This window comes from Populus trichocarpa, chromosome 5 (assembly GCF_000002775.5).
Source record: "Populus trichocarpa isolate Nisqually-1 chromosome 5, P.trichocarpa_v4.1, whole genome shotgun sequence".
Lineage (NCBI taxonomy): Eukaryota > Viridiplantae > Streptophyta > Magnoliopsida > Malpighiales > Salicaceae > Populus > Populus trichocarpa.
In genome coordinates this window covers 21,475,200-21,487,535 of record NC_037289.2, presented here as the reverse complement: position 1 = coordinate 21,487,535, position 12,336 = coordinate 21,475,200, and the positions used below count along the sequence as shown (strand labels likewise).

The 12,336-nt window shown below is 33.8% G+C and overlaps 1 protein-coding gene across 7 annotated transcripts; it reads left to right on the top strand.

The window, feature by feature from the left end:
• The first annotated feature begins 1,933 nt into the window (after positions 1 to 1,933).
• LOC7464680 (F-box protein SKIP17) lies at positions 1,934 to 7,987 on the top strand. Of its 7 annotated transcripts, none has more exons than XR_008059330.1 (13): positions 1,934 to 2,339; positions 3,039 to 3,214; positions 3,835 to 4,029; positions 4,124 to 4,234; positions 4,922 to 5,007; positions 5,084 to 5,205; positions 6,004 to 6,068; positions 6,158 to 6,230; positions 6,487 to 6,549; positions 6,649 to 6,713; positions 6,803 to 6,877; positions 7,039 to 7,288; positions 7,590 to 7,987. XR_008059330.1 is itself a non-coding variant. In XM_024602207.2 (12 exons), exons 1-12 carry the CDS (start codon positions 1,989 to 1,991, stop codon positions 7,193 to 7,195), a joined length of 1,539 nt encoding a protein of 512 aa, XP_024457975.2. In that variant the 5' UTR covers positions 1,934 to 1,988; the 3' UTR covers positions 7,196 to 7,987. The 7 variants fall into 7 exon arrangements, 1 of the variants encoding a protein (XP_024457975.2); XR_002982036.2 differs by having other exon boundaries at positions 7,411 to 7,987; XR_002982035.2 differs by having other exon boundaries at positions 7,397 to 7,987.
• The last annotated feature ends 4,349 nt before the right edge of the window (positions 7,988 to 12,336 follow it).

Sequence of the window (12,336 nt, the reverse complement as noted above, 5' to 3'; positions counted from 1 at the left end):
ATCTCACCTTAATTAGCCAAAAAATTGTCAAATAGAATAGCACTCTACTTATTATCACATGGGCAAACATCCAATGCCCTTAATTTATTCATTAAAAAAAATTGCCCAGAATATTTGCCATGTGAATGTGACAAATCGTGGGCTGTGGCGGGTTTTAAGATATATATATATATATAAATATATAAAGAGAAATTTGAAAGGAGTTAAAGATGCTCTTGTTAAAATATTAAGTACTTCGTTGTGTCTTTTCTCCTCTAGTCCTCGTAATTAATTAACCCGCATGCAAGTACCATGTAAGAAAGTGCATTAACTAGTTGTACTAAATTGAATTAAAAAGTTTTGTTAATAATATTAATAATAATTAATTCGAGGTCTAGTTGCGCTGAATCCAAGTACCGTAGTGTTTGATAACGAGGTTAAACTGTATTTTTTAAAAATTTAATTTTTTTTATATTTTTAAATTATTTTAATTTATTGATATTAAAAATAATTTTTTAAAATAAAAAATATATTATTTTGATTTATTTTTGAATGAAAAGCACTTTGAACCACCACCGTTACCACATTCCCAAATACCTCTTAAATCTCAAACCATTATAGTATCTTATACTTGTTTAGAGTTCGTTTGTTTTTGTATTTTAAAAATATTAAAAAAAGATTATTTTTTAAAATTTTATATATTTTCAGATCGTTTAAAAGTACTGATATAAAAAATAATTTTAAAAAATAAAAATATATTATTTCGATATATTTTCAAGTAAAAAACACTTTGAAAAGTAACCACTACCAAACTGGCTCTTACTTATTGATTGCTAATAAGTGTCCGTTTGATATTGCGGCCCAAACAGAGGTTGGTCAAAATATATTTATTTATTTTTATTTAAAATTAATTTTTTTTATGTTTTGCATTATTTTAATGTGTTGATATCAAAAATAAATTTTAAAGATAAAAAATATATTTTTAATATATTTATTAATGAAAAATACTTTAAAAAATAACCATTACCGTACTCTCAAATACCCCATTCAAGAGGATGTATGCACAACAATACTTTTTCTATATTTACGTGTTTATGTTAATCCAATTTCCAAAAACATTGCTTGAGTAAGTGGAATGTGTCTTTTGAGGTGTTTGTGACCTCCTAATTTTTCCTACACTTCCTCTAATTATAATTCAATACTTGAGAAGCGAGATAAAAACAATTAAGATCATGATTGCAATCTCACGTCTCTTATTAAATATGTAAAAAATCTTATTTTTCTTTTATTGTTGTAGATTTATCATACATATATGTTCGAGATTCATCTAAAAAACACAGGTCGAGTGTAGTAACTGAGTTCCTCATCTCAGAAAATTTGCATGTTCATGTTAAAAAAAGAAGTCTTTGAACCATTTTATTTAGCGAGAAATTCTATGCAATTTGAAACTGTAATTATCAATAATTATAATATATAAGAGATAGATATATGTAAAAAAGAAAAAAAATAGAGAATTGAAAAAATAATCGTAAGAATGAAAGATATTCTTATTATTATTTTTTTAAATTGGAATATAAATTTTTATTTATGACTTTCATCATCGTAGCTTTATTTTATATTTAACACCAGAAAGAGTCAATGACATGGAAAAACACTCAAAATTATTTGGAAACATAGTATAAATCGTGTTTTTTAAAATTTTTAATTTTTAAATTTTTTTTAGATTATTTTAATGTTTTGATATTAAAAATATTTTTAAAAATAAAAATTTTATTTTAATATATTTTTAAATAAAATATATTTTAAATTAAAATCCGGCTATCACAATCTCAAATATTTCATAGCCAGCCAACTATCCCCCACTCCAATAAACCCCCACGTATTCATCCACGTGCCATCCAATCCTTTGTCCGTATTCCATATCTCTTAAAAACGGGGACTCTCATTTCCTTACGCTCTCTCTCTCTCTCTCTCTTACACACACACACAGAGACACACATTCACCCACCATGGATACCCTCCTCCACACCCCGACCTCCATGGCCAAACGCCCCTGCCCTATCCCTTCCTCTCCCTCTACTCCTCCTCCAAACCCTAACAAACTCCCTAACATGAACAATCAAGTCGGCAACCTTCTCCAAACATTTCTTAACCTAGCTGACTCTCATTCTCTCTCCATCGACCAATCCTTTGAGCATCTCCTCGACTCCTCCCCTTGCGATGCTGATCAGTCTCTCCTCATCGATCGCGCCCTTAAACTAGGATCTCTTCTTCTCGAAGCCGGGAACCGCTCTGCTAGGAAACGCTCTTCCTTTCATAATTCACTCACCTGGGCTCTCCCTCCTGATCTCACCATCAAGGTTTCTTTTTTATTGCTAAGTTTTTTCTTTCCTCGCCGGTTTTTGTTCAGATTTTGAGAATTTCAATTCATGCAAGTTGCGGGCTGTGTTTTGCTTGTCGGCGATAACAGTAGGATTTTTTTTAAAGCCTCGTTATTAATGTAATGTGGAATTCAAGGTTTGGTTTACTTGTTGGTTGATTTATGAGTGAAAAGTTTTTCGTGTTGCTTGCTTCCGTGAATATGGTCTAATCAGGTGTTGTAGAGGAATTTTTAAGGGAACATGATTTGTGTTTGGTAATCTTGAATTTCCATTTCGCAATGCTTTGATTGATGGATGTGGCTTCAAATGAATTGATTGCATAAAAATGTTGATGGTATTACTTAAACGTGGTTAATTAAGTAGCAGCGAAATACTGCCTAATATAATAGTTTCTTGAGTTTGAAAGTGCATTGATGTGCTTATATTCTGATACATTGATGTGGTGAATATTCTGTGGATCCGAGATCCATGAAGATGTTACGAGGCTGCCATGTTTGGTTTGATGGCACTTGTTGATTTAGAATCAAGAATTTCTAGATTCCTGTTATGGAAATGTCTACTTTGTCATTTTCAGCTCGTGCTGAGCATTTGAGTGTCTAGTTAATTATAAATTCATTTTTATAGTAAAATGGTTTTCTTTTTCCGAATGATCGATTCATAAGCATTATGCACGTGCAGTTATTTTCTATGCTTGATGCACAAAGCCTGTGCTATGCTGCTGCAACTTGTTCTATGTTCTACAAATGTGCCATGGATCCCTTGTGCTATGCCAATATTGACTTGACAACTGTGGTCCCAAAAGTTAACAATGCAGTTGTGTCTACAATGATCCAACGTGCTGGAAAAGCCCTTCGGTAAGAATTTTTCACGTAACAATTCTATATCCTGTGCAAGTGTTCTCATGGGTCTATTATATGCTTTGCATCTCTGTATTAGGTATCACTGGTGATAGAATTTTAGAAGTTTTGATTTCCTTTGGCTTGGTGTGGTAAAGAAGACAAATCATAACATACCAAAGATTTGTCTTGAAAGCTAAACTTCTTTACATTGAGCCTGATGTACTACCTGTGCAACCTTCATTTTTTTTCCTTCTCAGTTTCAATATCTCATTTAGATCCCCTATTATGTAATTATGAAGATTCTGAAAAATAATTTCTTTTTTTTTAAATATAGTATTTCATTCATTTTGATCTCATATATGACTATGAAATTTAATTGATGTTTGTTCGTATGTTCAGTATGGAGAAGGATTAATCCTTCTCTGTCTGTACTGGGAAATACTCTGTTGATTATACTAAAGTGAGCCTGTATTGAGTGTTATATTGATGAATGAGAATTATGCTGTATAGCATGCAAGGTGTATTAGTTAGTTCTCATCTTTTATGACTGTTCCCATGATGTCATATGTGGATATTGTATTATTGTTGGTGGCCTTGCTGATTTCCTTTTCTCTCTCACTCACTTGGTCACTTAGGTCCCTTAAGCTTGGTATAGTTCCAGGTCCGACTCTGCCTCATGGATCTTGTCAACCATTGGTTTATGGAATTAGGAATGCTGTAGAAGTATCTAACTTTTCATGGAATGATAAAAAGACCAGACAGGGGAAGGAGTCATCCACTCTTACTAGATACTGCTTAACTCCTTTAAGTGGGGAGAATGGTGCTGCTGGGTATGTTTGGAATTTGGAGACATCGATTACAGATTTTTTTGTCCACATCTGTGATTTCCTTTGATCCAAATGTTTGTGTTTTTCGTAATACAAGGGCTGTTTTGAGAGGATTGCATCTATACAATATTGAAAGAATTGACAACACATCACTTTGTGGGGCATTGTCAGCCTGCCCATCTCTGCTTGACCTGGAAATAATTGGCCTGTAAGTTTCTGTTGAGTTTGTTGTCTGTGTGATAATGTTGGTTTAAAAACATTACATTAGGGTAATAACAGTGGTTGCGTTATTTGAATAACATTGATAAATGGAGTGGATTTGATACAGCAGGTGTAAACAATGATGCATTGCATCTCCCAAAATTGTTGTGATTTTCAAATGCCACTACTAATGATGTGATTGGATGCTTTATCCATACACAGAACTTTCCAAGTTTGGCTATCAGTAGCTATTCTCTTCCTCCAAGTAGTAATAATTATATGCCTATTTTGTTTATTTTGTTACCTTTCCTCATCAGCATTTTTTAGCTATCTTTGTAGTGGTAACAAGGTAATATTATTATTACAATAATTTGTTAATACTCATGCACTTTTTAATTGATTTTAGTTCTCGCCTTTAGAAAGTTCTAGTGGCTTAAGTCAGCTTCTTTTATGGAATTTTATGTGTTTATTTTACAAGTTACCTTTAATATAATTATGCATCAGCAATTCATGTAGATATATTCATGAGTAAGTTTATGCAAAATATATTATTAAATATGTATCCTGTAACGAGGACAAGTGCATGTTTTCACGTGACTTATCTTTTGATAATTAATTTTGAGCCATTCTTTCTGAGACTTTTGGGCAAAAATTACTCTTTATGGTGGTAGATGAATATTTTTTTTTGGAGCAGACATGTTGACTTGAGGCAAACATTGGTGTCAGTGAGCATGAATTGTCCCTTGATAGAGCGTTTGTTTTTTGAATCTTCAAAAACAGGTGCAGCACCTTCTTATTGAGAATTCTTTTAGTTGCTCGTGTATGTTTTTGCTAACTTGAGCATGTTCACTATCAGGAAGAGATGACAGTTTGAAATCATCAACCTGTGTGGATCTAGTAAATAATTGTCCAAATTTAACCTCACTGGCTCTAAGAGGTTTCAAGCTGTATGATTATAAACTTCGGATACTTGTTAAGGTATGTCAAAAGTCAAGTTGGGTACAGCTATTTTTTTGATAACAATGAATTTCCGCATGCTACTACTTTTCCATCTAATTGGTACTAATCTTTCCTTTTCTCCCCCCTTTTAAGTAAGACCTAATATTGCTTTACTCTGTTGTGCAAAATCTTCGAATGTTTCATAGTTGGCATAATGCCAATGAATGACCTTAAAAAATGGAGTTTTGTGGGAGATCAAGTCCCACTTGTACTCAATTTATAACATACCCAATTTCTCCAATCTCAAGTTTTTTTTTTATTTCTAGTTAAATATTTCTCTTTGTTCATGAGAGAGGTCTGCTTTTGTTGGTTGCTTCAAGCACCATGGCTTGAATTTTCACTTCTGGTTAATTTCATTGATCAAACATTATTGCTTGGTTCACCAATCTTATTAAAATTCCAGGGGGGAATAGCAAATTTTTCTTTTTATCTTAAAATTGTGTTAGTTCGCATTATGGAATGATCTACACTTCACGACCTGAACGAGCAATCTATACACTCTCTGTCATTAATATTTCTAGCACCAATTTTACAATGATGGTTGGTCTAATGGCATGCCATTCACTATCGTTGTCTTTTGTTGTCAAAATTTGATCTAACCAAGATTCGATCACAGAACAAAGGAAAAGTTTGAGAAATACATTTCTTTGCTTTACAGTTTTTTGATTTTGGTACTTGGTCTGTAAGATGCATGCGCTGTACTTTGTAGCCAATACAAAGTTTGTTCTTTGTCTGAATTGAACTCTAATGACTAACAAGATCTGGCTACCTGTACAGGGATTTTGCAAACTAAAATATGTAGATTTTTCAACGTCATATTCTATCACCGGAAGCTTTTTGAGGTCTGCATTTTTATGGAATGTAACTACATTGATATTTTCTTTTCTCTATTTGAAATCTTACAAGGGTTTGTTTTTCTTGAAACTAACAGGAACCTTGGTGGTGACATGGGTGGGAGTTTGCTGGAAGTTTTGATTTTCCGAGACTGCATGCATCTCAAAGAGGCAGGCCATAATTCCTTTCACTTCTCCACCTTCTTTACCTTAAATCTCTGTGAATGTGAAAGATCTTGGCTTTCGTGGTTTGGAGGGTCTCTGAGATCCTTTCGATGACTCATATGGTTCAATTCCTAAATGGGCTAGCATCTGGATAATCCATATCTATAGATATAGAATATACATCAACCTATGAAATGCTAATACTAATTTATTATATTTCCTATTTCCCTCCTTATTCACTTATTTATTTCATTACTTGCAGTTGGAAGTTGCTCGATTATTTGCATCAGTTCTTGCTGGGGACTTTAGATTTCTTCGATATCTTGTGGGTAGATTGATATTGTTGTTTTTTCTGCTTTGTGTTGGTCTGATTCTCATGTTCCTGCTTGATTTTCTTCTTATTCTGATTACTGCACTTTAATAGGATATATCAAACAGGGAAGGTTTGGCTGCTGCAGGTGATTCGTATGGCAGATGTTACAGTTTAAGGTGCATTTTTTTCTTTTTACATTTATCATGCTTACTCGATATTTATACCTGTTAAGATTCATGTAAAGTATTTTGGTGCTTGTTGGCAGTATCATTCCTACAAAGCAGGTATTAGAAGAAAGGCCTGATATATGTTTGCTAGCAGAATTTCCATCAGAAGGAAGGTCAGATATCTCTCGTTCATTTAAACTTTTTTGTTGGTGACATCTGGAGTCAAACTCCAGTTTCTATTCTTATCTAAATAGCCAATGTCAAATGGGGAAAAAGAGCAGAAAACATAGGATTTTGGAATTAAGTTCCTTGGTTGTCAATCTGATTTTTGCAGTTTTGTCGACCTTGGCCAAATGACTGATAGCGATCTAACTAGCGAGGTCAGCCTGTCATCACAATTGAGCAGTCGTGCATCAGATGGTTTGTCATTCATGTGTACATCTGAAATCAACTATAGTAGTGATCAGACTAGTGGTAATGAGGAGGGGTAAAGGTTCTGGATATGTTGTTTTGAGGAGAGCTCAGATGAGTTTGATTATCCTCTCGGCTAGGTGAACCATGAAGTTCAGCAAGGTTTGGGATTTGTAGGTATCCATCTCCGTCTCTGTCAACTATGCTTTTGATTGCAAGTATTTGAACTCTATGAAGTGATAACTCCTTCCACTTAAGGACCAGTATTTATCTTTCTTCAGAACATGGTTGACAGGGATATGCATGATGATTAAGTAAAAGAACTGGAATCGCATGTTGGGAAGCCCTTATTCCTGACATTTTATCAGTATTATTCAAATCAACAAGGCCGGGGTACTGACAAGTTGCATGCTAATTGATGTGGACCAGTTTTTTCTCTAACATTGGGCTCTTATGCTTCGTGGATTTATGAAGGAGGCTTTTATTGAGAGCAAGCTGATTATAACCTTTGTTGAATTTACTAGTGGACAATGGACTTTCTTGCACATTACATCTTCACTTTCATGCCTCCCGTACATCAGATGCCTGTAGATTTTAAAGCTGCTGATGTTCCCGGACAGTGGATTGAGTTGGGGGTTTGTCGTCCTTGTTTACTGAGATGACTGTCGAAGCCTTTGGGGAAGTTTTTTCCCCTTTCCCGGAATTGTGCTCTTTTATGTTATATTACATATATTTTCTTACCATACTTGGTGGTGGACTCCTCTACCTTCCCGTGAAATTTGTATCCAGGATATTGGACGATATCATATTCATTAATTATCGATGATAAATGTATATTGTGGCTTACAAGGGGTCATATTGATCCCATGGACTGTTGGCTGTGTCTGTCATCTTTCATCGTTTGTTGTTTTGGATGAATATCATCTCCCAACTGTCCCTTGAACACTTGTCCCATGGGTTAAGGAAACATTCCCTTGGATAGTCATGCAAATAGGTGCTCAAGCACCTTCAGTCAGAACTTCGCTCGTTGGATTGCAACAGCCCCACCATGCAAACCTACCGCCGCCGCTGCTTGAGAACCCTGAGGATCCACGAGCGAGCAGTCCCCAACCACCAGGGGTTGTTTGTTTTCGTGGCCTCAGCCTGTGTAAAGAGGTACATGTCATTTTGCTCCATATACAACTTCAACCAATAAGGGTTTAATGACTGTGAGACTGCATTGTAATTTCTCAGCAGTCTCCGTATTAATAAAATTATGTGTGCTTCCAGTGTTTACCAAGATAGACACAAGGTGCTTATCAACTTTATCAATAACTCGGTGTGAAAACCCTTAATACCTTCCAGAGCATAAAGGGATGTGTATGGAATTTATCCTATCAATTTTTTCCCTCATGGTAACAGCACCATTATCTTCGTTATCCTCTTCATCATAAAAAATGCAAAGGGAGTCTAGTTTCCTATTTTTGCATTTGTGACCAGGCACAAATTTCTCATCACATCAAAAGCGGAGACCCTTTGCCCTTGTATCTTCTAGATCTTTATTTCTTAGTGGTTTGGTAGTTTTAACAGGTCTTTTGATGAAGTGTTTCTGTGCGGGGGTAGACAATATGCTATTTGAAGAGGGTTTTTGAATTTGGGACATGGTCGTGGTAGAGTTTCTGTAATTAGATTGAAAAGGGTTCTATTTAGTTTGAATTGTCTGAGCTGTGTACTGATGTATAGATTTGGTGCAGTATTGAATGCTATTAATAAGAATTCTAAAACGCGTAGGTTTTTAACTGTAGCAGCAGTTTTTTTTTTTTTTTTTTTTTTTTTTTTTTTTTTTTTCGGTTTTGTTTTTTGCTTTTGTTTTTTTTTAACATGTTTTTTTATGGTTTTTTTTACCCAAAATTGATTTCTTTTTTTTTTTGTTTCATTTTTTTTCTTAATTTTTTTGTTTCAAAATTATCTTTGCTAAATTTTTTAAAATATTGAGCTGGTTGAAAATTTAACTATGTAGTTTTCTTCTTTAAAACATTATGGATTGCTATAATATTCTCATACATTGTTTTCTTTTTTTTAATGATTTCTTTATTCTTTTTTTTTCAAAATGGTCTTTGTAGATTTTATTTTTTTATATTAAGTTGGTTGAGAATTTAGCTTTGTAGTTTTTTTTTAAAAAAAATTCCCCGATATATTTTTTTAAAAAATTATCTTTATCGAATTTATTTCTTCAATATTGAGCTGGCTGATAATCTAGCTTTGTAGTTTTTCTTTTTTTTTCAAAATTGTCATTTTTTACATATTTTTTTTTTTATTATTATTATTATTTTTTGTCTTTTTCTTTAAAACACTGTAGCTTTCCCCACGTGTTTTTTTTCCGCTTTTGTTTTCTTTTTTGTATATTTTTCTTTCATTTCTTTTACCCAAAATTGACTTCTTTGTTTTTTTTAAGATAGCCTTTGTCGGTTTTTTTATATATTAAGCTGGTTGAGAGATTAGCTTTGTAGCTTTTTTTTAAAAAAAAAAACACTATGGATTACTACAGTGTTTCCCTTACATGATTTTTGTTTGGCTATAGTGTTTTCCCCACATGTTTTTTTCAAAAAATTATCTTTGTTAAATTTATTTCTTTCAATATTGAGTTGGTTGAGAATTTAGCTTTAGCTTTAGCTTTCCCCACTTTTTTTTTTCATTTTTTGAAATTTTCCCCACGTTTTTTCATTATAATTATAATAATAATAATTATTATATTGTATTATATTATATAATTGTTTTTTCCTTTTGTTTTTTGTTTTTAATTTTTTTATGAATTTTTTTTTGATTTAGTTTGTTAATGTTAATTTTTATATATTTAGTTATCAGATTTTCATGATACGAATCTCGGGTTTGATGGGTTAACATGATTTGACGAGTTATTTTTTTCATTTAGTTTAGTTTGTTAAAGTTAATTTTCTTTCTATTTAATTATCAGACTTTCATACTTTCATGACACGTATCCTCGGCTTGACGGGTTAACTTGGTTTGATGGGTTAACCCGGTTAATTGTAGGTAAACCCGTCATTTTTTTTTCTATTTAGTTATCAAACTTTCATAACGCAAATCCCAGGTTTTACGGGATAACCTGGTTTGAAAGGTTGATCCAATTAATTCAATTTTTTTCCTTTTCTTCATTAGTTTTTTCCTTCATGTTAATTTTTGTTCTTTGTTTTTTTTAATTAATCTATTTAATTATCACACTTTTATGACACGACCTTATAGCCAGACCCACATCCAGTATTCTTGGGTCCGGTGTTACAACCAGACTCACTTAAACTTGGATCATACAAGTTTAATTTTATTATTAATATTATAAATATTACTCTTAGGTCAGACGTTGTAGCAAAACCCAAGATTCTTGGGTATAACTTTGCAGAAAAACCCAATATTTTTAAATTTTTATTTTTTTAAATATTTTTTATACAAAAAAATGACTCACGGCATCGCGCGGGTATCAAAGCTAATACCTATATGAAAGAGTGTTTTCTTGTAATCTAGAAAGGTTGCAGGCCTACTTAAGGGACTTGGGTTTTTTATTTCAATTTTTAGCCCACCAATGAAGAATACAAGAGCCTGTTTCTCTGAGATCTCAGCTCAATTCCATAGGATATCAAAATCCTGTATATAAGTTTCTAAACCACCCATTTGTCTTAATTCCATCAATTCTTCGAGACGGTCTTGCTGGCTCCCAAACTAAGAGCATATAGCTTCCACATATAAAGCCGCCCCATCAAGATAGTAGGAAGCCAACTTCAGTCTGTCTCCTTCGTCAATTTCCTCCACTTCAAAATACTAGTTACAGTTATAAAACTATCTGTGCATATCTCTGTAATATCTCATATAGGCGGCGGGTGAGAATTTGATAACCTGTTTTTTTTTTTTAGTTTAACATGGGTGTCCAGGCCAGTTTGCGCGCACCTCGATTAATCCCACGAATCCTGAAGTTAACAACCATATAAATCTCCAGTGACCATCATATGACCATTATTTGATAACTAGTCTTAATAGTATTGATTGTTGACTTGTTAGACGTATTTTGAAACTATACGTGATAACCAAGAACAACACCAAATCCTTGACAGATTCGGCCGGATTGTGACATTCTTCCTCATCAAACACTGGGAAGTCATGTTTGGGCTTAGGTAATTTAGAAGGCATTAGTGTTCCTTCATCTACTGAACATGATTTGACTACCACGTTGCTTTCTTGCAGGGTTTGTTTATCATTGGAGCTTCTGGCCTCACCAGAAGTTTGCTGGAGGGTCCGTAAGAAAGAAGTTTGTTAGTAAGCCATTCCACTTATTAGATCCTTCAATTCAAATAACTTCACCTCGTAAAAAACCCTGATGCTTTCCAGCTTTTGATCATGAGCACCCAACAACTACATTACTTGCTCATGCTTATGTGCATGTTCCTTACTAACCTGCTCAAGAGAATCCTCAAGTTTCCTGGCCTCCTGGGAACGAGTTTCAGGAGCCATCGCACTCGTTCGAAGAGATGTGACTCTGATACCACTTGCAATGAGCCTAACAGTGAGACCCAACTTGGATTTCCCCCAAGTTAGCTATTGACGTGGGTGATGATTGTAATGCAATTAAAAGTGGTTGAGTATCAATGAGTATATTAAGAACTAGAAGGAGAGGGACGTAGAGAGAAAAGGATGACATGGAAGGGAAAAGAAGAGAAGGGAGAGAGAAGCTTGAATTTGTTATGCCATTTTTCTTAGGATTCCTTCCCTGTTGAGTTAGTTACTAATTAACAAACTCTAAGAAAACATACTGACGCCACCACGTGGCAATACTAGATGCTGGCATAAAAAACAACTAAAACGCAGTGTTTCCACTGCAATTAAAACTCTGCGTTTTGAGTCCAATGCTTCCAACGTTTAGAGTCCATTTATTAACTTGTATAGAACATGGATTTTGGGAATAAATTAAAGCTTTTCTTGATTTTCGAAGGCTGCAAAGTCCGCTGAAAAGTCGTACATCATCAAAGCTTGCTCGCTGATTCTGTTCCGAATCCTATACAGCATTTCTTCTGAATGAATCGTTTGCATCTTCGTGCCTGATGGGTATTGTAATGGCGAGGTCTCCCATATCTCCAGACAACAACAAATATAAACAAAGAATATTTGTATCTTTTGCCGAATTTATTATTCTTTTCTGTTTTGGTTATATAACCAGAAACAAAAGAATCACATACAA

What these genes read in the sequence shown, in the direction of transcription:
- LOC7464680 (XM_024602207.2), top strand. Translation starts at nt 1,989, where the DNA reads ATGGATACCCTCCTCCACACCCCGACCTCCATGGCCAAACGCCCCTGC. An exon ending in CGTGCTGGAAAAGCCCTTCG is followed by an intron (nt 3,215 to 3,834) that starts GTAAGAATTTTT and finishes TTGGTCACTTAG; the next exon opens with GTCCCTTAAGCTTGGTATAG. An exon ending in TTTTGAATCTTCAAAAACAG is followed by an intron (nt 5,008 to 5,083) that starts GTGCAGCACCTT and finishes GTTCACTATCAG; the next exon opens with GAAGAGATGACAGTTTGAAA.